We start from the raw sequence: 24,542 nt of genomic DNA on the forward strand, positions 1-24,542 counted from the left end.
CTGGCTGGTGGGACACCAACTGTGTCTAATTGTTTGAGGTTGAACTTGCCCCCAAGTGATTGTGATACCACAACCTGGAGACAGAGTCTACCCTCCCTGATACGTAAGACAGAATGACTGTGTTTCTGCCCTTGGGGACTGTGGTGGTTTGAATAAGAATGGCCCTCATAGGCTCATATATTTGAAAGCTTGGTCCTCAGTGAAACTGTTTGGGAGGGGTTAGGAGGTGTGGCCTTGCTGGAGGAGGCGTGCCACTTGGGGTGGGCTTTAAGGTTTTTTTTCTGTCTCTCTGTCTCTCTCTCTCTGTCTCTGCAACTTGCAAATCAGATATGAGTTCTCAGCTACTTCTTCGGCACCGTGCCTGCCTGCCACCACGCTTTCTGTCGTGATGATCATGGACTCACCCTCTGAAACTTTAAGCAAGCTCCCAATTAAATGCTTCCTTTTGTAAGTTCCCTTAGTCATGGTGTCCCTTAGCAGCAATAGAACCCTATGACAGGGACTTAGCTATAGAAACTTAAAACAATCCCAAGGGGGGTTTTGACGACATTGCATAATAGACTTAAAAAAAAATGATGTCTGGGTCCAGCTTCCAGCAATATCAAGGAGACAGATTCCACACTTGCCACTATACAAACATCTTTTATTTGTACGTGGGCCATTCAGTAAATATTCAACGGTGAACATCACAGATAGCTGCCAGGCTATAAAATAAGAGACAAGTGTTGGCTTTTCAAGACATCAGGGCAATTAGTAAGTGACCCCTACCCCCTCCCAACACACCCGAATGGAGAAAAGTTAGATTCCGCTAATTCCCTTTCGGTAATTATTTATTTAGGCAGTTATGGGGCTGTGCCCTGTTGGCCTGTTGGGTGAGGAAACCCAGCCACGCAGGCGCCCTTGGCAAGGGGCTGAGACCCTCCCGGGTGGTGATGGGATAGAGAGCCCAGCTTGCTCCGGGAGTATTCCCTTGACTTCATACTTTTCTTCTCACGAGGCCTGGTCTTGGAAAAATAGCCCCCAAACTCAATTGCCTTTCTATGATGAATCCTGCAGACGGGCCTCACCCAGAGAGTCTCCAGAAAGAGTTGGGGGCACACAGAAGTGAGCACAGACCTCCAAAGGGGTCCTTTCACAGCCCCTGCCACAATCTAGCAACCGCTTCTTCCCGCTGTGTTGGGAGGAGCCGGAAGGTAAATCCGTGCCTGTGATGCGCCCATCTCCTTCGCTGAAGTCTTTCCTGACTTTCCTGACGCGCAAACCTCTGTATCTCAGGTTGGTCTTTGAGGCTCCACGCAGGCGCACTGAGCCCTGTAGTTCCCAAGGGACCCGGCTTATGCATCAACTGGCTGCGTCCTTCCCATTATGACTCTCCAAACCCAACCGTTTATTTCTCCCATAAATTTGCCCTCAGAGTTGGTTTTATGTACATTTTCCTTGGATCTCTTTAATGCAGAGGAAGTAGGAGTGGGATCGGAGGAAGAAGGCAGGTCGGGACAACCGCTCCAGAGCGGCAGCAGAGGTTACAAGGAAGGTCTGTCTGCGCACGGACATTGCGTTAGACACTCAGGCCTTCGTGGAGCCTTGCCTATTTTAGAAAATAAGATTGAATATTCCCTAAACCTATCATGGGGAGCACCAATGCCGAGACAAAAGATCCTAAACGGGTGTGATGGCAGAGCTGGCATTTTGAATGGTGAGGGGTTCAAAGTTGGTTTTTTAGAAAAGCTGAGTTCACGGTCAGGAAACTTCAAGAAGCAGTCGTCTTCAGGGCAGGGGTGGGGGGTGGGGTAGATCTTCAGGGTCGGGGCCAGTCATCTTTGGTGGCGGAATAGTTTTCTCATAGTCACCGTGAAGAGAAAAATGCTCAAGTGGGTCTCCTCACACATTCCAGAAAGATAGTCTGTTGACCCCGTGAGTGGCTTGGGGGGTCTTCCATTTATCACCCAGATGGCAAATGGCAAGACCTACCGGGTTGGATTCCCCTGCACTTCAGTGGTAATAGATGCTGAAGGCATGCAGAATATAGAGCAGGGTGGTGAGGAAGGCGAAGAACTGGAGGAAGACAGGGAGCGTTAGAGAGGGTCCTGCTGGGCACACCCCCCCAACCCTAATGGCTCCAGATCCCCACCCAGCCCTGCGTTCCCTGCATGGCCGCTCCACCCTCTGGGATCCTCCCTCCTTGGGCATTGCTAGGGCTACATTTTCCAGCTGTTCTAGCTCTGAATCTCCTCCAGCTGCAACCTGGGTCTCTTTATCTGTCCATAACGCCATCCTTCTCCCTCCCTGCCCTGGGACCTGTGTCATGCTGAGCTGACTCCCTGAGCCCATTTCCAATATGAGCCTCTGTGCTCAGGCCATGTCCACAGCTATGCTCATTGGCCCAGAACTCTGCTAGGAGCACCCATCTGTGAATGTCTCAGGTTCTCCTAAAGCTCTTACTGGCACACGCTGATCTGCTAAAGCCACTAAATTTAGTTAGCCCAAGGATCTTCCTCCCCTCCAGCTAAGATCCCTTTCAGTTCTTCCCTCTGACTGTCCTGGCCAAAGCCAGCCTCCAAGTCTGCTATCTGACTAGCTCTCGGTACATCCACACCTCCTTTGTCTCGGCCACCACCATCCCTCACTAGGGCTTCTCAGGTCCTCAGTTCATCTCCTGCCTACTCTGCATCTTCATTTCTGTTCCAGCAGAAAAACATGACCATAATTAAAGTAGAGCTTAAAATGGCACGATGGCTCTCCTCAGGATGGAGGTCACTCCAACCTCACTGTCCTTCTGTTCACTAACCCTCTGTTCCTGTCCATCATCCATCCATCCATCCATCCATCCATCCATCCATCCATCCATCCATCCACCCACCCACCCACCCATCCACCCATCCATCCACTCACCCACCCATCCATCCAAATAGCTTTAAGCACCTGCTGTGCTTCAAGAATAGCTATTGCGCCAGGCGGTGGTGGCGCACGCCTTTAATCCCAGCACTCGGGAGGCAGAGCCAGGCGGATCTCTGTGAGTTCGAGGCCAGCCTGGGCTACCAAGTGAGCTCCAGGAAAGGCACAAAGCTACGCAGAGAAACCCTGTCTCGAAAAACCAAAAAAAAAAAAAAAAAAAAAAAAAAAAAAAAAAAAAGAATAGCTATTGCTACAACAGTGAGCAAGACATGAAAAAGTTCTTGCCCTTAAGACATACATGGTGACACATGCCTTTAATGCCACACCCAGGTGACTAAGTCAGGAGAATGACAAATTTGAGGCCAGCATGGCTACATAAGTGAGACACTGTCACAAATATGGAAATAAATGAATAACACCTGCCTCATGGAGGTTACATTTTGCAGCAAGAAGCCAGATAAGCAGGTCCTCTACAAATAGTCCAGATGGGTATAAGGCTGGGAGAGTGTGAGGTAGAGAGGGCAAAGGGGGATGCTAGGTGAGGGTTGTGGAGAGGCCGGTGTTGGGGGAAAGGAGCTGTCTTGCTGATCTGAGATGTGAGCATCCCTGCCCAGATCACGAGTGAGAGAGTCTCTGTGTCTGGGGACAGATCGGGAGCCAGCAGCAGCGGCAAGGCCATTAAAAGGCCATCTCTGGGACTAGGAGTTTAATGGAATCCAAGAGCCCTGACAAAGAGGGAAGGAACCAGGGAGGCTGGAAGGCTGCTGGGAAATGCTGTGGCCTTCCCAGAGCCCCACAGTGTCTGTCTGGTACCCCATCCTTATTCTGGAGACAGTGCCCCCTAATGCAGCCTCTGGCATGGCGTGGGAGCCTGTGGAAGCCAAAGGGTGACATGGGTCGCACTGTTTCACACTCAAAGTGGAGTCAGCTTCCTGCCACAAGTGGGTATTATTTCACAGTAGAGAAAGGGACAGGTGGGCTCAGAAGCCTGCCGCTTGGGTGCCAGCGCCTGGGCATCAGGCTCTCTTCACAATGTACTGTGCACACCTTGTCTTGGCTTCCATTGCTTAGCAACGCCATTTCTGTGGATTTCTGTCACTGAAGCAAAAGGACTCAGAATAGCTGACTGTGCAAAGTAACTCAGACTCCACATCAAGGCTGCTGGACCTCTTAGCAGAGGTCAGTAAGGAAGGAGAAATGTGGTTCTGTTTGTCTGGGGAAAGAACAAAACTCTGAAGACTGTGGGAATGAAGACTGAGTGGGACAAGCGCAAGACAAGAGGTGGCCCTTGAAGTTTGGACGCATGCACACACATGCATACACTGCCCCCTCCTCCAGTGTCCTGCAGCTTGACACAGTCGTCCAAAACACCCAAGATAGCGTTGAACTGCACCTAATAAACGCCCTCCAGGGGTGCGTGTCTCTGTCACTGCCCAGTACAGTGCAGCTACTCACCGAGGCTGCGGTATTGATGTAGTAGAGGTTTTCGTTTTTATGTTCAGACATGATAGTGGCATGTGCTTGCAGGACGGCGGCACTCATGTACAGGATGCCCGTGGTTCCATGGTACAGGCTGTCCTGGAAATGCAGAGGCAGGGGCCAATGTTACTCAAGTGAGCACCTTCCCTTCCTCCCTCCACATCAGGGAAGAGGGGGACAGAGAAGCAAACCCCTCCCTACTGCCCTTTCTTTGTGCGCTCTCTCTCTCTCTCTCTCTCTCTCTCTCTCTCTCTCTCTCTCTCTCTCTCTCTCTCTCTCTCTCTCTGTATTTCTGTGTACCACATGCATGCAGTGTCCATGGAGGCCAGAAAAAGGGTGTCAGATCCCCCCTAGACCTGGGGTTACAGATGGTTATGAGTCTCCACACGGGTACTGGAAACTAAATCTGGGTCCTCTGCAAAAACAACAAGTACTCTTGACTGCTAAACTATGCCTCCAGATACTATTCTTAACTTCAGGTAGGTGTGTGCCATCCTAACAAGGAAGGCGGTAGAGGGAAATACAAGGAAAAATGTTTCCACTTTGGATTGGTAATCAACACACTAAAATCAGAAGCCTCGGTTTCCTGGGAATCTCTTCCCCGTGGGGTCTCTAACCCCAGGTCTTTCACCCTCCCTCCCCGCTTGGAGAAACCCATGGTCCTTTCAGACGTGGACACCAGTCCAGGAGATGCCACCCCCTGGTTCTTACCAGGACCCTCCAGGACTCGAATCGTTTGTAAAACCCCAGCAAGTAGGACAGCAGGAACATCAGGGAGATGAGAAAGGAGGTGAGCGACACATAGAGCACCCATCCCTGCAGCAGGGGCTCCTCGACGTGGGTGGCAGCCACCAGAGTCCAGACCAAGAACCCAAACACCTGGAAGAGAAAGGCACAGGGGGGGGGGGGCTTCATTTGCGTCTCAGCCAGTGTTCCGTGACCACGGCGACAAAGAAAACATTTCATTTCATTTCATTTCATTTCATTTCATTTCATTTCATTTCATTTCATATAGTTTCAGAGGTTCAGTCCATTATCACCATGGCGGGGGACATGGCGGCATGCAGGCAGAGGTGGTGCTCGAGCTGAGCCTGCTACATCTTGCAGGCCAGAGGAAATCAACTGACGCACTGGGCTATGGTATCCTGGGTACATGAAACCTCAAAGCCTGCACCCACAGTGACACACTTCCCACAGAAGGCGTGATCCAGATTAAAGGTGTGCCCTCCAGCCTCAAGGTCTGGATTAAAGGCGAGTGTCATCCAGCCTCCTCCAACAAGACCATACATCCTCCAAGGCCACACCTCCTAATAGTACCACTCCCTATGAGCGTATTGGGGCCAAATACATTCAAACTACCACAGTTTGCTTGTGTGTGGTTGGGAGGTGGGGGGTCTCTTTGCAGAGCTTCTCTGGCTAAAACTCAGCTGAGGGTCAGAAAACGGACCAAGGAATTTGCTCTCAGCACTGACAGCCAGAGAGAACCCACTCTCCCAAGCTGTTCCCTGATCTACACATGTGCACCATGGCATGTGTATGTGTGCACACAGAGGAAGGCTGGCCTCTCTGAGTCATGGTTAAGTTTAATCCTGTAAGATTAAAGGTGTTGACCAACCTTGAAAAAGGAGAGACCTCCAGTCAAGTTTGGTCACATCTTTGAGCCTAAGCAATGTTGACAGGTAGTTTTTTAAGAGTATCTGAACAAGTTGTCAATATTTAAAACAGGACTTTTCACATGAAAAAATATTACACATTTTTTTTTCTTGAGAAATCCATGACTCGGTGACTCAGAGCAGACCAGAATGAGTTGTGACTCATCTTTTAAAAGGAACTAGAGGTGAGTTGATATATTGTGTATCAAATAAAGCTTGCCGGAGGATCAGAAGACAGAACCAGCCACTAGATTAAACATAGAGGCCAGACAGTGGTGGTACATACCTTTAATCCTAGCACTCAGGAGGCAGAGATCTGTCTGGATTTCTATGAGTTCAAAGCCACCCTGGACTACATGAGATTAATTCGGTCTAGGAGAGAAACAGAGCCAGGCAGTGGTGGCACATGCCTTTAATCCCAGCACTTGAGATCTCATGCCTCTGCTACCAGTATTTGGGAAGCACATAGGCCATTAATCCCAGCACTAGGAAGGAAGCGAAAGGGCTGGGCAGAGAAAGGCATATAAGATGTGAGGAGACAGGAACAAAGCCCTTTTGGCTGAGGACTCAGAGACTTTCTTTCAGTCAGAGGATTTGTGGAGACAGGATCTTGCCTTCCATTTGGCCTGAGGATTTGGTAGTGGTGAGAAGTTTCTCTGGTGGCTTGTTCCTTTGTCTCTGATCTTTCAGCATTTACCCCAATATCTGACTCCAGATTTTTATTATAATACCACTTAGGATTTGTGCGACATAGAGGGACTGGAAAGATGGCTGTTTAAGAGCACTGTCTACTCTTGCAGAAGACCCAGGCTGGAGTCCTAGCACTCACATGATGGCTCACCACTGGTCACTCCAGTTGCAGGGGATCTGACACCCTCTTCCAGACTCCTTGGACACCAGAAATGCATGTGACACACGGACATATGTGCAGGCAAAACACACACACACACACACACACACACACACACACACACACACACACACACATGTTTAGTCATTCCAGGGCTTTACGTCCTATGTAATCTGTGTGCTACATGATCACATAATTTGCATGCAGTGTGATCATGTAATTTATGCGCATGCATGGCGTAGCTACGTAAGCCCATATGCACATGTGCGCGGGGGGGGGGGGAGTCCATAAAAAGTGGGTCACAGACTCTTCCCCCCTCTTCTTCCTCTCTCTCCTTGCACGACCATTTCCATAGGCCTAGGCACATCTTTCCTTAATAAACTCTTATTATAGCGGGCTTTGTTGTACCTGGTGGCTTTTCTCACTCGGTAAATAACACAGCACCGCATAATAATAACTAACACTTAGCAAGCCTCGTCCTCTACCAACCCCATGTCACCCTGCGGCACGTTCCTGTCAGCTGCTTCTTCCTGTGCCTCCCTTTGCCCACTGAGGGCTTTCCCGGCCCTGTGAGCAGTTGGCTCAGCGTCCTCAGGTCATAGTGGCTGATGTTCTGGGATCAGTTGCCAGTGTTCAGTTTGGTTCCAGCTTGATAGCCTCTAACTCTGTCCAGGCATTTGTTGTCCCCTTGTCAGGGACACCCACCCCATCTTCCTCTTCTTTCTGCAAGTGTTTCCTTTGCTCTAAACTGGGCTCAGTCATGGTGGGGGCAGCCAGGGCTGTGGTGGGGGAGCCAGGGCTGTGATGGGGGAGCCAGGGCCGTGGTGGGGGAGCCAGGGCTGTGATGGGGGAGCCAGGGCTGTGGGGGGGGGAGCCAGGGCTGTGGTGGGGGAGCCAGGGCTGTGGTGGGGGAGCCAGGGCTGTGATGGGGGAGCCAGGGCCGTGGTGGGGGAGCCAGGGCTGTGATGGGGGAGCCAGGGCTGTGGTGGGGGAGCCAGGGCTGTGGTGGGGGAGCCAGGGCTGTGGTGGGGGAGCCAGGGCTGTGATGGGGGAGCCAGGGCCGTGGTGGGGGAGCCAGGGCTGTGGTGGGGGAGCCAGGGCTGTGGTGGGGGAGCCAGGGCCATGGTGGGGGAGTCAGGGCTGTGGTGGAGGGGGCAGGGTTGGAGCTAAATGTTCAACAGATGGAAGGCTCTTGAAAGCCTGGAGGGAGAGAGTCCACACAAGCACTACGTGATTTTGTTGGTTTATCTTATTTTCTGAGCAGATCTCCTTCCAGGTGCCTCTTTGGTGGGCCACTGGAGCTTCCTTGGCTCTCCATCTCCTCACTTTCACTAAAATGGTGGTTCTTTTAAAAGAAATACTTGATGATGTCATGCCATGTTCTTTTTTTTTTAAGTTCAGCCAGGCTGCCTCTGTCCCTCTGTCCCTCTGTCCCTCTGTCCCTCTGTCCCTCTGTCCCTCTGTCCCTCTGTCCCTCTGCCCCTCTGTCCCTCTGTCCCTCTGCACCTCTGTCCCTCTGTCCCTCTGTCCCTCTGTCCCTCTGTCCCTCTGCCCCTCTGTCCCTCTGTCCCTCTGTCCCTCTGTCCCTCTGTCCCTCTGCCCTTCTGTCCCTCTGTCCCTCTGCCCTTCTGTCCCTCTGTCCCTCTGTCCCTCTGCCCTTCTGCCCCTCTGTCCCTCTGTCCCCCTGCCCTTCTGTCCCTCTGTCCCTCTGTCCCTCTGTCCCTCTGTCCCCCTGCCCTTCTGTCCCTCTGTCCCTCTGCCCTTCTGCCCCTCTGTCCCTCTGTCCCTCTGTCCCTCTGTCCCTCTGTCCCTCTGTCCCTCTGTCCCTCTGTCCCTCTGCCCCTGTTGGAGCTGAAAAGGACTCCCCAAGCCTTTCCTGCCATCAGAAGCTGCCGTGGTCATTGCTGCTGTGTGTACGTTATTTGTCCTTGTGAATTTAGTCACCACCGCTGCCTCTAAGGAGGGGCTGAGGCCTGGGGTCTCACAGGTAGTATGGAGTGGAGCCTGCACACAGGGAAGACATTTGTGCTGACTTCATGCTGAGGGCAGGGGAGCTAGAAGCTCCTAGAAAGTGCCAGAGGTTGGTCACCTAGAGCCACAGTGAGAGCCTTGGTACAGTTAAAGGCCTCCGTGGGATTCTCAAGCCCGCAGACCAGAGGGCCCATTTGGACGGACCATCGTCCTCTGGTTTCCAGCTGAGGTTTGGGAATCCTTATCCCCACTGTTCACTTTTACACCAGTCAGAGACCTCTGAGCATGGGGAATCTACTCAAATTACATGGAATTTTTTTTTTTAAATAGCCCTGCTGTAATTGTGACGCGGAGGAATGCTGTTTGGGTTTTTCTTCCACACCCCTCTGCTCTCTAGCCAGCAGATGGGCTCCGGGCCAGAGACAGCTCCAGGTGAGTGAAAGTCCAGCGGTGTTTGGTGTCTCACCTCGACCCCAAGTAGTCTGGGTTGAGAACTTGATTTTCAACTCCTTTTTAAAAGCTCATATTTAACTTTACGGATCTCCTGGCTGCCTACACTGCTCTCCCATTTTGCCCCCCATTTTACATTTCCAAGAGCAGGGCATATTTTTAGCTGGTGTGGCCTGCCCGCCCCCAACACATGGAAGGATATTATATCGCAGTTAGACATCTGGAGTAAGTGTGCCTCAAATACAACCCTGGCAGGGTCTTTTTATTATGAAGAAAATGAGCATTTCTTGTAGACATCCTTCCCAAAGGACTAAACTCAAAGGACCTTCTGCGGTAGCGTGGTAGCTCATGCCTTTAATTCCAGACCCCAGGAGGCAGAGACAAGTGGATGTCTTTGAGTGTGATACCAGCCTGGTCTACATAGTAAGTTCCGGGAGGGCTAGAGCTGTATGGTAGACCCTGTCTCAAAAAAGAAAAAAAAAAAAAAGAAAGAAAGAAAAGAGAAGAACAGAGGTGAACCAAAGGCTTGGTCATTTATCTTGGAGAGTAACTCTACAATTAGGTGCTGGTGAGGAGATGGTTCAGGGGTTAAGAATGCACACTGCTCTTGCAGAGGACCTGAGTTCAGATGGACCATGTTGGGTAGCTCATACTTTTGTTACTCCAGGGCTAGAAGGATCCAACACCTCTGGCCGCTGTGGGCACTCATGAGCATGTGCTTACCTATCTACCCATCTAGACATACACACTGGGGGATGTCGAGGAATGGGCGAGGTGGAGGAAGCAAGCCTGGGCACGGTATCCCTACATAGTGAGAAACCCCCAAGAGGCTCATGGGCTCAGACCAAACGTAGGGCCCTTTAAGGTTCTACTGGATACAATAGCTGCAAGCATTAGCTTTGGTTAAGTTGAGATGCAAGAATTCTAAGGAATACTTTTTTTTTAAATTATTATTTTTGTTGTTGTTGTTCTGAGACAGGGTTTATCTGTATAACAGCTCTGGTTGTCCTGCAACTCACTCTGTAGACCAGGCTGGCCTCAAACTCACAGAGATCCACTTGCCTCTGCCTCCCGAGTGCTGGGATTCAAGGCATGTGTCACCATGCCGGACTACAAAAGAATACTTACAAACAAACCACCAAACTTTTGGACCATCTTTGCTGTCTTTGAAAACAGCTTAATGAAAGAAAAGAATTCCAAATGCGGCACGGTGGTAAAGACTTCTAATGTACATGGGGGACTGGGGTGCAACTTGGTGGTGGAGGTTTTGCCTGGCATCGTCTATGCCGCGGGTTCGGTTCCCAATACCGCAAAACAAAACAGAAAACAACAAAATCAAAACAGAAACCCAGAGAAGCTTGGCACCACCTTAGGGCAGGGCTCTGAGTCCTGTGGGTTCCTGGAACTCTCTGTGGACTCTGAGACAGCTCGGCGGTCTAGGCTAGGCCCCGGAGGTGCTGCCTGAAGTGGCCAGGGAAGCTGCGTTGTTGGAAGCTCTCCAGAGGATGCTGCTGAAACCAAACCCCCTCTGTCAGTTTCGTTTGCTTCCACTTTGCCCCATTTGGATCTGCACCTCACGCATCTGGGTTGGAATCCCAGCTCTACCAGGGGCTTAGATAACCCACCGGTGCCTCTGCGTCCGTCAAACAGAGGAGGAGCTCTCTCTGGTCCCTGCCACGAGGGCTCTTAGATAAAGTTAACTAGTCTCGCTTTGGCTTGTGGAGAGAGTCAGATAACCATTAGCCAAGGCAATAATAACCACTTGAAAGGGCACAAGAGGGCAAGAGGAATGTTGCATGGGAAAGAACCAGAAGAACAGGTGGCCTAGCTCTTCTTTTTGAGGGGTGGGAAGTTCACATCCAAGGGTGGGGGTGGGAAATGAGAGACTGATACGCTGGATGAGTGCAGTATTATTTGGGGGGTAAAGACCCTTTTCACGGAATAGATGAAAACCTTTAAACACACACGCACGCACGCACACACATTTTTGCCTCCAAATTTAAGAGACGCATAGAGCCCCGCCCCCAACCATGTCCATCTGTAACCTGTAGTAAAAGTCCACATTAATACCTGATTTCTGTTTTTTTCTTGGTTTGTCATTTTTTTGTTTGTTTGTTTTGTTTTGAGACTGGTTCTCACTGTGTATCCCTGGTTGTCCTGGAACTTACTATGTAGACCAGGCCAGCCTCTAATTCAAGAGATCCCCCTGCCTCTGCCAATGTGGGATTAAAGGCCTGTGCCACCACGCCCGGCAAATACCTGTGTTATTAGCCACCCTGCTATTTCGGAAATACTGATCAACACAATGATTTAAATTGCCCCATTCAGTAACTTCCCTTTCCAAAGTTGTCCTACACGTGGATCCACATTTTGTATGCTTGAACACAATGAAGAATGGACAGGGTTGCTTGCTGCATCTTCGTTAGATACGGAAAAGATAGGAATTGACCCAAATGCTCATCCAGAGGACGCCAGTGAAATCAGCGGTGCCTGCCAGAGCGGGACCCTCTGCGGCCTTCAGAAAGAAGGAAAGGGTTACCTTCAGAAATGGAATAAGACCTAGCAGGCTGCAGCGTGCCCAGCAGGCTCAGGTTTATGTGCAACCAAAAGAAAAAGAACAGAGTATTTCTGCACAGAGACCCTGTCTTGGCTTCGGGGAGAACTGGTTGACCTGAGGACAGGCTTCTCTCTGTCTCACTACAACCATCAGGGAACAGAATTTTCAGTGTGGGACCGTATCATGTTTAAAATGATCCCAAACAAATAATACACTTAAAAAAAAAGAAAAAAAAAAAGAAAGAAAGAAAGAAAGAAAGAAGAAAGAAAGAAAGAAAGAAAGAAAGAAAGAAAGAAAGAAAGAAAGAAAGAAAGAAAGAAAGAAAGAAAGAAAGAAAGTAACTGGTTGGGCCGGTGGTGGCCCAGGCCTTTAATCCCAGCACATGGGAGGCAGAGCCAGGCGGATCTCTGTGAGTTTGAGGCCAGCCTGGTCTACAGAGCAAGATCCAGGACAGGCACCAAAACAACACAGAGAAACCTTGTCTCGAAAAAACCAAAAGAAGAGGAGGAGGAGGAGGAGGAGGAGGAGGAGGAGGAGGAGGAGGAGGAGGAGGAGGGAAGTAACTAGGCTGCATGAGAGTGGGGTCCTAAAGCATCCTGGTTAAGACCTGCCTTCCCAGGTGATATAGCAGGAGTGAGTGGTGTTGACTGACGAGGGCCTGCTCCACTCTCCCTAGAGATTCGGAGAAAGACCACCTGAGTGACGGCTCCAGGAGGGGCCCAGGAGGTGGAGGGGATATGCAGGTGTCAGATCTGCACGGTGGGGCTCCAGGCCAGGGTGGCTTCAGTGTGGGACAGACAAAGAGCTGCGCATGGGAGGCACGCAGAAGGTGACAGGTTTCTCTGCATAGCTGAGTGGCACTTCAGCAGGGCAGGTCACACTGCCGATACCACATTCCTTTCTTTCCTACCTTTGTTTTTTTGTTTTTACTTGACAGATTCCTCCCTTACTTGGTTCTTGGGTGATGACAGAATGTTCCATGAATGCCCATGAACTGAGAGGGAAAAGTCAAATCGAATGATGAGTGAGGCTCATAAAATAGGGTTCCCATGACTACTGACAGCGTGGGAGGACTGGGTCCCTTAGAGGACTCATCCAGGCGTGGTCCACGGTGGGAACCCCACTGCCCTGAGGCTCCCTGGGACTCTGTGATGCTTCAAGGTAAAGAAAACTATTGTTCCTTGAGTTCAGGCTGATGGAATCCAGGGTCTTTGAGACGTTGTACACCTTCCCTCTTTTTAAAAATTGTATTAAGTCATCTTGGATTCTCAGCCTTTGGGCCAAGATAAAGTGTAAAAATCATACAAAAATACACAGACTTCCCATATTAACCATCTTGTAGGCATGTAGTTTAGGGGCATTACGCACATGTAGACTTTATGTAACCATTGCCACGGTCCAGCTCCTGATCACAAGACAGAAACTAACCTCCTGCTTCCTCCTTGTCCAGCCCCAGGACCCTTCACTCTCTCTTCTCCGTGCACCTGACCACTCCAGGTCCCTTAGATAAAAGAAGTCACACAGACTTTCTCTTCTGGGACTGGCTGGTTTCATTTAGCATATTTCTTTCAGGCTCCGTGTTTAGCATGTGTCAGAATTTCCCTTTGTTTAAGGCAAACTAATGTTCCATTGCCTAATACAGTCCTTGCCTTAGAACGGTTCAAAGCTTATCATTCTTGGCTCTACCACATGCAAACATGTCAAGCATCTGGTAGAAGCTTTCGAGTTTTGCCTAGTGTTCTGTGATAAGGTGGGTCCTCTGTCTTCTCCTCAGGCAGCAAAGTGAGCCAAGGCTCCCAGACGGCCAGGAACTCATGGGTGGAAACCAGGGACACTCTACAGTGGACCCGTGCACTGTTAAGTTAGGATGTCCTGAAGGTGACGTATACTCAGTGCGTTTTCAATTTAAGATAGTTTGGGCTTACATGGTACTCATCGGTACAAAACTCCTTCGTAAGCCAAGAGGCATAGTATTGCTCTTTGCTTACCTCTCATCTATGTGGGTCACTTCCACCTGCTGGCTATTGGGAATAATACCACTACCCACACAAGGGCAAGCAACTATTCCTTCGGTGGAAGAATGAGCCGCCTCTGACCCTGCCTGGACTCTGTCTAGTTCTCATCAGGTAGTGCCCTTGCAAAAGGCCTGAAGAGTGTCGATCCATCAAGCAGGCATTCCTGTTGCTGTGGACATTGCTTGAGGGTTTGTACATCCAATCAAAATCCCTCAACTCCAGGGAGATTTTACTGAACGCAAACAGCAGGAATTACCATGGAACAATGGGATTTTAAGCTGATTGTAAGCCAGCGTGAACAGTAAAGGAATTTTCCATCGTGTCTTGTTCCTTCCCTGACACAATTTTAATGAATGCTTCTTTTCCAGTGCTGGAGAAGGAACCCAGGGCTTTGTGTGTGTCAGGCAGTACTCTATTACTGAGCTGTGTACCCAGCCCATCCCCTATTAAAAAGACTTATTTTTAATTATGCATGTGTGTGTGGGGTGGTGGTGGTGGACGTAATGTACACCTGTGAGTTCAGTACCTGATGAGTCCAAAAGAAGATGTCAGATGCCCTGGGGCTGGAGTTGTAGCAGTTGTGAGCTGCCCAGTGTGTGTCTGGGGAATAGAACTCTTGCTCTCTCTGCAAGAGCGATCCAGGTTCTTACGTTCTGCGCCGTCTCTTCAGATCCCCGATTGCAGTGACCTCCTAGCCAGGGAGGAGCACCACAAGCAGTACCAGACTCCCCAACTTTCAGCAGTACCCTCTCCACGGCGTTTTCCCAACCCCCTCCCTCCCTCCCTCCCTCCCTTCCTTCCTTCTTTTATTTTTTGGTTTTTCGAGACAAGGCTTCTCTGTGTAGCCCTGACTGTTGGGGAACTTGCACTGTAGACCAGGCTGGCCTCGAACTCAGAAATCTAACTGCCTCTGCCTCCTGAGTGCTGGGGTTAAAGGCGTGCGCCACCACGTCCAGCTCTACTGGAGCTTTCAAATGTGGACCCATTTGAAGATTATGACTTCATGTTAGTGGTTCATTGACCAACATGAAGAAGTCAAATAGACCTGAATGGAAAGTATAGGAATACAAATGTCCAAGGAAAAGGAAATACTGTTTCCTGAGTCTTTTGTTTTCACACACACACACACACACACACACACACACACACACACACACACACACACCAGTTGCCATGGAAATGTTTCTCCTTCTGTGCAGCACAGTCAGTTGTGGATGACCATCCTCTGGCACGCCTCCCTGACACCAGAGGCTTTTGTAGTGTCCTGCCCTAGCTGGCCTCCCTGGATGGCTCTCCCTCCCAGCAGTAGCTCTGGGTAAGGACCTCAAGGCCATGGCATGAGGATGGAGGTGCAGGTGGGAGGATGAGAAATGCTGGGACCTGGATAATAAATGGGAGCCACCCACAGGGTGGCAAAGGGAACCACAGCTGAGGGAAAGCCAGAGCAACGGGAGGGGCCCTCGAGTGTGTCCTTTCTACGAGAGTCATGGAATTCGATGGCTTCTTGGAGGAAGCGCAGCCAAGATATAAACGTGAAGAGTTACATCCTGCAACAGGCAAGGAGAGTGCAGGGGTGATGTCTAAAGCTCCATCTGAGCATAGGAAGCCTGGGGATTTTATTCAGGGGGCTTACATATATTTATATGCGGTGGGTCCATTTCTGAGCGTGCTCAAGTTAAGGTCATACTTTAAAAAGAAAAGAATAGACATATTATGGTTGGGGGTGGTGTTTGGCTCAGAATCTCAGAGCACGTAAACAAAGATGAAAGTGATGGACAGGAAAGCCTCTGAGCATGCTCGGTTAACACCAGAAAGTTTTAGCTGGAAAATGAACACTATTTTGAGGGTGACATTTACAGAGGCGCCTGACTTGCTTGGTCACTAACACAAGGACTGCACTCAATGCAGACCCCCACCAGGAAGGGCCCCTGGTGGAGGCAGAGACCCACCCACCGGCAGCACTGGCCTTATCCAGAGGCGTCGGGTGTTCCTGGGCACCACAGGTCTCTGTGGATAGCTCTGATACATTCGCTCCCACAAGGTGCTGTGTATAGCCTAGCACACTGGTTAGGCCGCTTTCTGAAGCTTGTGGTCAGACAGCCTTATTTCCTTTTTCTCGGGAGGAAACAGCTCTGAGAGGCCAAGGAACTTCCCCAAGGACCTCCGTCAGGACCCCAAACAGCAATCATTGTATGGCACGTCCATGCTCAATAAAGACACACAGGACTCTTACACATTCTGAGTCATTCTGCCCTGACTCATGGCGAGAGCATTTTTCTCTTTGTGGCTTTAAGGTTAGCAGGAAATTGCTTGCCCAGCCTGCCCAGGCCTCCTGTGAGGCCGTTTCTTATTCTGGACTCTCCAGATAGTGTGGGCTGGCGCCCCGTGGGCCACTGCGCCTCACAGAACAGTCACAGAGGGTCTCCTAAGTGCTCTTCAGACCTGGCTGAAAGCCCAGGAAACTTGGAGCAAACGGACCAGCACTTCCTCCCTGCTCTGGGGGCTTCCTGCTCCAGGACCACACCCTCCCATTCAGACCCAGGACTGACCCGAGTTTTATTGATTAAACTGCACAGATTTACAATGTAACATAAAATAGAATGATAAAAACATTTTTATCTACCCGGAGGCTAAAGGCACTTTCTTTTGTGATTCTTCATAATAAATTAAAAATACAACACTAGGTGCGAAAGAGGCTTGCTTTTCACTTTTCTTCTCCATTTGGTGGGTTTTAGGAAGTTAAACTTGCCCCTCCTTTAGGGCTGTGCCACCCCCAGGCTTCACCACCCCCAGGCTTCACACCTACGTTCTAGGACTCATTTTACTGCAAGCTCTTAGTGAGTTCTTAGGGACCCCCTGGCTGTGCTCTAGACATCCACAGTGTCCGGGAACCCAGGCATCTTCACGGCAGTCACTCCTCTCCATCAGGCACTGGGCCCCCGAGCTCTCCCACTGATGCACCCCCCAGACCACCTCAGCTCAGCTGTGACCAGTCCTTTGCGGGCAGGGTCCAGACTGATGTCGCCTCCTCCAGGAAGCCACCCGATCAAGCCTCAGCAGCCCTCTTCTGCTGCTACCTCCACGTTGTCTCTCTCCTCTGCTTGCTGTCAGGGCCCTGATTTTGAGGGCAGGAGTGGGGCCCTGAGACCTTCCTGTCCCCAGCATCAGGAACAAAGCTCAGCGCCAGGTGGTCCCAGGCAGAGATGGTCCCTGGGCGTGCTATCCAGGCAGCACCACCTGATACCTTCTGGGCCTGCCACTGTGGCCCAGCTGTGAGCTGGTACTTTTCCCAGGAGCCTCGATCAGTTGATGGAAAGAGATGCTCATTTATGTCATTGTCACTCACTTTCTGCTCTGTTCCTTCCCAGATCCCTGAAATTCTTAGAGAATGAGATTCTCTGTTTGGACTTTTCTTCCCCAACTGCTTCTTCCTTGTCCATTCCCCACATCCTTCCCCATCCTAGGCTGACCCAAAGCCCTGACATAAAAGTGTGCTATTAAAGATGACAGCATTTAAATAAATCGATTGGGCAGAGAGGGCATCTAGATGGGCAGGGGTTGAGGGCTATACCCCCTGCAGAGGCAGAATGGAAAGGGAAAGCTCAGAAAATCTACCCACAGCAGGAATTTAGATGGACTTGTCTAAAATAGATCAGAACAGTCTAGGGCCGTGGTCCTCAACCTACCTAATGCTGCAACCCTTTAATACAGTTCTTCGTGTTGTGGTGACCCCAACCATAAAATTATTTCTGTTGCTGCTTGGTAACTGTAATTTTGCTACTGTCTTGCATGAATCACAATATAAATATAAATGTGTTTTCTGATGGTCTTAGTGGCCCTTGTGATTGCCCCGCAGTTTGAGAACCACTGCTCTAGACTCTAGACCTCTGGATGGGAAGCCCCTTGAAGCTCCACTCTGGGCATTTATAGGTGCTGCTGTGGCCAGGCAGTGGGAATCCGGACTCGAGATGGAGAAGGCCCAAGGCGGTGCAGCTGTGAGGCTGGCTGGCAGGGATGGAGGATGGGAAAAGGAAGCCTGCGAGAGGTGGAGACCAGAGTGCAGCTAAGGGCAAAGGCCAAAGATCTCGGGCTCCTCCTTGATCTGGCCTGCTTCCTCCTTTCACCTGGACAACTCTCAAGAAACTGTCCTGACTCTCCCAGCTCTGCTGTGACTGAGGGAAAACTCACGTGGTGGGAGGAACTGAGTGGCCAGGCTAGCCCTTCTTAGTTTCTTTGTGTAGCCTTGGCTGCCCTGGAACTCACTTTGTAGACCAGGCTGACCTTGAACTCACAGAGATCCGCCCGTCTCTGCCTTCTGAGTGCTGGGATTAAAGGTGTGCATCACCACCGACCAGCTAAGGTTGTTTTCAAGCAGTACTTTGAAATAAATCTAGATTCTCCACTACACTGAGCAAAACCCTCTGATCTTGGTCCCCCAGGTCATTTCCTTCAAGCCAAATATTTGCATGAAATCATTCTAACTAGCTGGCCTTCCAGAACTGTCCAGGCTGTCTGTCTTGTTCGTACTGAGACAGAACACGTATGTAGAGGAAGTTGCTGATGGTTTAGCTGGATCGTGCGGCCAGAACAGACCTAGAAGTTTCCAAAAGGTAGGGAGGGTGGTGGGATGCAAGCTGAACAGGCAGCTTCCTAGTGTGTCGCTGGTCTCCTGCTCCTTCATCTTCCTTGGGGCACAGACTTCCTGTGGCGTTCTTGCCAGGTTCTGGTGGGGGAGCTGGAGGGAGACTGGTGAGTGGGCTCTTTCTGTGGCCTTTTCCAGTCTTTCCCTCGTCCAGCAGCAGCTGGCTTCACCCCTGGGACCCTGTGGGCCCTGCCTGGGTGAACATCGTTTCACAAGAGCCCCTCTGGACAGCGCTCTGAACATCTCAAGCCCAGGGCTCCTTTCAGAGTTTAAGCACCAGACACTACTTCCCTTTGGTTCCCCTAATCTGGAGGTGGGCAGTGGTCGCTTCCTGTGTTTGCTACTCTCTGCCTTAAACTTTGGGGTGCTCTTGTCTTGGTGTGTGTGTGTGTGTGTATGTGGTGTGTGTGGTGTGTGTGTGGTGTGTGTGTGTGGTGTGTGTGTGTGTGTGTAGTGTATGTGTGTGTGTGGTGTGTGTGTGTGTGTGAGATGTATGCATGTATGTTTGTTTGTGTGGTGTGTATGTGTGCACACACATGATCTTGTGTGTGCCCATTTGGAAGCCAGATGTCTGGCACTGGGACATCTTCCTCAACGGCTTCTTAACTTTTTTGAGATAGAGTCTCTCCCTGATCCTGCAGCCCGCTGCTCTGGTTATACTAGCTGGCCAAGTGAGCCCCGAGATCCACACATCTGCTCCTCAGTGCAGGGGTTATGGGTACCGCTCCTCTCGGTTTTTACCTGAGCGCTGAGCATCTGAACTCAGGTCTTCATGCTTTCACAATGACCGCCCTGCCCCAGTCTCCCTCCTGGTTTTTAGCCAACATAGATCAGAGCCTGGAGCTGAAGCAGAGGTCACAGGAGAAGTGACAAAAGTCAGTCTGTGAGGAACAGACTTCACGTTAGCTGCTCACATGGAAGGGGAGCCGGGGGCAGCTAGGGACAAAAAACTCAACTGCTAAGGGAAGCCCCTAATTTCTCCTTGCAGATCACCCGGTCACTGTCAGTCCTGGCAGGGTTGGCTCTAGCTGGGCTCTGTGCAGTTTTAAACAAACTCTTAAATATGGCAAAATGGGGGGGGGGGCAAGCAGATTGGATTCGAGGTGAAACTAGAAATTTGGGGTGACACATAAAGATGGGGTGAGGTGGGAATGAACTTCTTGGGGCATCTCAGTGTTTCCTCCTGGCCAATGTGGAGGTGAGAAGTGCTCGGGAAGGAGCGCGTCCAGCATCCAACAGCTGGCTCAGGCCTCCTCCCCTTTTAACTAGCTGGCTCTCCAAGAATTTCCTCACCCGCTGCTGTTTAATTAGGCAAAAACCTAATTAAAGAGTAAACTAATGAGAAGGGTAAAGTTCAGATGACTTCCTCGGACTCTCATTCATAAAGCATTCCCCAGAGACAGCCACTGGGGTGAACTCTCGGCTTCCACCTTTCAGCTTGCCAAATCGCTCAGGAGTCAACTGATACCACCCCGGCCATGATGCCATGGGCCCTCTGCTCTCACTGGCTCTGCCGAGAGAGGTAGGGCTGACTGCCATGCTCACCCCAGGCTCCACCCCAGGGTGGGAAGAATCCAGTGTCCACACTCTGCATGGGGTGGGAAAATAAGTGGAGGTCTGTTCTCACCTTAAAACCCTCTGAGTTCCTCACCCTGGAGGTTTCTTTCTTGTTTCTTTTCTTTTGTCTTTTTTTTTTTTCTTCTGGAGACATGGTTTCTTTGTGTAGCCTTAGCTGTCCTGGAACTCACTCTGTAGACCAGCCTGGCCTGGAACTCATAGAGATCCGCCTGCTTCTGCATCCTGAGTGCTTCGATTAAAGGTTTTGTGCCACTACGGTGCGGCTAAGATTGTTTTCAAGTAGCACTTTCAAATGAGAAATCTAGATTCTCCACTACACTGAACAAAACCTCAGTTATGTTAACGGTTCACACCATGCTAGTGAAGAAGAAAAAAATGCAAAACAAACAGCAAAACATTTTCCAGCCATCCTGGAAAACAATTTGTTCGTCTCTTAATAATAACAAAACAGACACCCGCTCTTCTACCTAGCAAGCTACACTTAGGTCTTTCCCCCAAGAGAAGTGGAAAAATGTACTCCAACAAAAGCCTGAACGTGAATGCCAACAGCAGCTCTATTTAGCTCTATTTGAAACTGCTAAGAACTGGAAACAGTCAATAAAGGTGGGTTAGATTATGGTAAATCCTTTTCGTGGAATATTACTCAACACTAAAAAGGAACAAACTGTGAATACAGACAACTCGGGTGGACATCAAGGACATTATGCTTCATGGAATGAGTGAGTCTCGAAAGGTCTTATACTGTTCCTTTATCTATATAACTTATATTTATTTATTTATATAACATTTATTTATATAACTTTCTTGAACCAAAAAATTATCTTGTGGAAATGCTTATTTCTAACAAACTGTTTGGAATAGTGAGAAGGAACGTGGGATGAGTTGAGGGACCCTAGAGAGTAGCAAAAGGGGGCTTTTTGGTGTGATGAGACAGTCCTGAATCTTGGTTGCTCTTAGACAAATCTACATGGGTAAGCTGGAGATCTGTCTTGCCAACCTCAATTTCCCAGTTTTAAAACAATTCTAGTTAGGAAAGACATGGCCACCGGGGAGCTGCAGGAATGCAAGTTCCTATGGAACCATCAGCGTCACAGGATTAAAAGTTTGAAAGTGTGAATTTTAATGCTGAAGACTGGGAAATAAAGCATCGTAGGCAAAGGTCATTAGAGTAGGCCTCTGGGAGCCTGAGCTACCCTAGCCTGTCATCTTCAAGAGCCACAGAGAGCCAGAGGCTGTACCTCTTTGACAGCCAGGATGTCTCATGGCCGGAAGGGAAGACCCCAGCTTGTCCGATTTGATCTGCCCACTGGCTCCACGTGGCACTGCACAGACAGTGACTGGTGGTTGAGGGGGAGGGGGTTGTCACTGCAGACACCACTGTGCAATGTCACCCGAGTTACCCCACCGTGGAATCACTACACCCTAGTTCCTGGATACTGTTTTCTGTGCTCTGCAATGGTGTCCTGGCCTCCCTGATTCCTAATCCGTTCTATAGACCATTGTCTCAGAGCAGAAGACTAAGGGTCAGGAGTCCCTGGAGGCATGGTGCTTCAGTGGACAGCAAAGGGAGAATACACCAGACTGCCTGAGCCAAGGAAGGGCCTGAGCCAAACCGGTTCAGCACACATGCACGTCTTCCCAGCTTCTGTTCTCCCAGCTTCTGTTCGTGGAATCAAAGCTTGATGCTCTCCTCCACCTCATCCCCTCCTTCCCCATCTTCCATCCAGACAGGCACCCATTATTCTGTAGCACTTGCTCATAGCAGGTACAAGCAGTATGTGCAGGATGATGTACTCAACACACACACACACACACACACACACACACACACACACACACACACACACAGAGAGAGAGAGAGAGAGAGAGAGAGAGAGAGAGAGAGAGAGAGAGAAGCTGCATGTGCTCCATCTGTGAACTTGTGAACACCTTCATACATTCAGGCTTTTCACCCATTTCTGTATTTTCCAAGTTTTCAACCATGAATAAGGATGACTTGTAAATTAAAAATAGAGCTGCAGACAAGGCGAACTGGAAGGGCACTGTCCATAATGGACTAGTACTTTCTCTAGAACACCACAGGGAAGACGGAGGAGCTGCCCCAGACTGAGGGGGGGAAGAACAGTGGAGTGCAGTGAGGAGTTTTCACCTGGGTCCTGGGCCAGAGAAAGGGCCTTAGTAGGGGATGAGCAAAAAGGACAACAGGGCTCAAGAACAGAGCTTGGGGAACCCTGCGGTGTTCGGAGTGAAACAGACTTCTGTACTGCGACCACGTCTTTAGGAGAAATCTAAAATTACTTAAAAACAAGTCAAGAAAATCAAGCCAGTGACAATGTCCTCATTCCCTCAAAGTCCCAGGACACCGTGACAGTACTCTTCTAAGAATCCAACTGCAGGACGAGGACAGGTGGGGACATCTGCCAGCCCTCCCTCTAGTCCCAGTTCTCTGCCTGGCTGCTTTCCTGCCTTCTGCCAGTCCCGGTGACAGGCTTGGGCCCCTCCCTAACCTGGGACAGACTGTCTCTTCTTGCTGGCGCTGCATTTAAACAGCACCGAAAACACTCCCAAGCCTCTCTCCAGCCCCCTGGAGGTAGCCACCCTTCCCACAATGATTTGCGTGACTGACAGCATATGTTCATGCTCAATAAAAAGTGTCAGCCTCCATCCTGTCATCCGCGAGGCTGTTCCAAAGTGAGGGCCACACCCAGGGCCTGGCGCACGCAGCTCAGGATGTGATCAGCCTGGCAGGTTGCCCACATTTGTGGGGGGTTGGAGCTGGAAGAACTCTACCTCTTAGGCGGGGTCTCTGCCAAAGCCGCCCACCTATGGGACCTGGCCAGCCTGGCTTCCCTTTCTTGATGGGCAAGAATGGCCGTCGTTGAACCAATTTGCCTAAAGTTCAGTCGTCCCCAATCTTCCAGCAGACCAGAAGAATGGGAAAGGCTGGCCACTGGCGCCCATTTTATGTAAGCCATCCCTACTGAGCCCTCCTCCCGGCCCAGAGGCAGCGCTGTGAAATTCAGCTAGGAAGAAAAAGTCACCCACAAACTAGATTATCACAGGAAGCTGCTTCGGGGAAGGTGGACGAGCAGGAGCGGAGTTTCCTACTGAATGCATTGCTGAGCCCAGGCAGGGGATAACGCCCATTTCTGCTATGCGGTGCCCCAGAGTCGGACAGGGACAAGTTCTCCGGGATAACCTGGGCGGTTCAGGAGATTGTTTTATGGACGATGCTGTCATGAACTCCCTCCTGTGCGGAGCGCACATAAACCAAAGTTCAATGTCAGCTGATGTGATTTGAGAAAATACTGGGAGATCTTCTTTCAGAAAGCCCTTGAGAGAGTCCCCTAGTTCTCTGAACTTTAGGAAAGTATACAAACAGCTGGGGGGCGGGGGAGAAACCGTGTACTAGAATATTCCGAGGGGTCTGGGTAGTCTGGCTGCGCCCCTCCAACCAACAAGTGGTCTGGGGGTGGTTCCTTGGGAAGGAGGAGAATTCGCTCTAGAGGGACGCAGTCTGGGGTCAGGTGCGCGGCAGGGAAAGTGGGGTAGCAGCCTTTCCCCATCCCCGCAGGGGGTGGAGGTCGGTCGCACGGAGAGGTGCCAAGCCCGCTCCGCCCCTCCCTCCCCGCAGGTAGCGGCGGCCGCACTCACCAGCTCCGGTAGGAAGAAGGCGAAGGGGATGGTAAGGAGCACGGCAACGACCCCCGAGGGCACGTCGGGCGGGGCGTAGCTGGTGGCCGGCGGTGTGTCCCGGGAAGCCATGCTGTCACCTCTGCCGGCACCCTTGCTCCGCAGCACTCGCCCGCGCCCGCAGCTGTTCAAGTATCACCTCCCGCCCGACAGACACACCCATCGGACGAGGGACGGACTTCGCCTGGGAGGGGAAAAAGAAAGGTTCCAGAAGAGCTGGTCCTTCTGCGCTCTGAGGCCAGCCAGCCCGGAGAGGGGACAGGACCGGCCTCGCGGAGGCTCTTTTCTAGACTTTCCCTCGGAAGGAACTTTTGAATCCTGGAGCAAAGGACTCCAGGAGATAGGAGTGACAGCCATACGCTCAGAGTATAAGCAGGTTTTTTTTTTCTTTGTTGTTGGTTTGCTGAGATAAAGACCACGTCTTGAGGACCTACTATGTGTAGCCATCAACAGACACCTCTGGAGCTCAGATAGTCCACCACGTGGCTCTGTTATACTTGTCCAAGAAGGGAGACTGGATACCAAAGAGGTGCAGTCAAGGTCACAGAGTGGTCATGCAGATTGCCTTTCTTCCCATCGAGGCGACCCGGGGATTCTAACTGAGGGATTGGAGCAGCCAAGCTTTTCGCCTCCCCTCCTCAGGGACTTGGTGTTGCCCCTCCTGAATCCCTCTTTGGGGTTCTCCTCTAGCTGTCTTCCTAGTTCAGCTAGGACCCAGGGTTGGGGCCAGGCAGCGTCGCTCTGCTTCCACACACAAAGG

At 50.7% G+C, this 24,542-nt stretch overlaps 1 protein-coding gene and 1 long non-coding RNA gene across 3 annotated transcripts; one reads left to right on the top strand and one right to left on the bottom strand.

The window, feature by feature from the left end:
• Positions 1-812: 812 nt before the first annotated feature.
• On the bottom strand, positions 813-23,956 carry Mall (mal, T cell differentiation protein like). Its single transcript, XM_006986441.4, has 4 exons — positions 23,744-23,956; positions 5,086-5,253; positions 4,351-4,473; positions 813-2,055 (listed from the first exon to the last, which is right to left on the bottom strand). Exons 1-4 carry the CDS (start codon positions 23,852-23,854, stop codon positions 1,993-1,995), a joined length of 465 nt encoding a protein of 154 aa, XP_006986503.2. The 5' UTR covers positions 23,855-23,956; the 3' UTR covers positions 813-1,992.
• Positions 1,573-14,335, top strand: LOC143272986 (uncharacterized). 2 transcript variants are annotated; one of them, XR_013050743.1, is made up of 4 exons: positions 1,573-1,696; positions 4,423-4,508; positions 9,178-9,279; positions 13,629-14,335. It is a non-coding gene; the product is annotated as an uncharacterized LOC143272986 (long non-coding RNA). The 2 variants fall into 2 exon arrangements; XR_013050742.1 differs by lacking the exon at positions 13,629-14,335 and having other exon boundaries at positions 9,178-12,090.
• Positions 23,957-24,542: the final 586 nt, after the last annotated feature.

Source organism: Peromyscus maniculatus, chromosome 4 (assembly GCF_049852395.1).
Source record: "Peromyscus maniculatus bairdii isolate BWxNUB_F1_BW_parent chromosome 4, HU_Pman_BW_mat_3.1, whole genome shotgun sequence".
Classification (NCBI taxonomy): domain Eukaryota; kingdom Metazoa; phylum Chordata; class Mammalia; order Rodentia; family Cricetidae; genus Peromyscus; species Peromyscus maniculatus.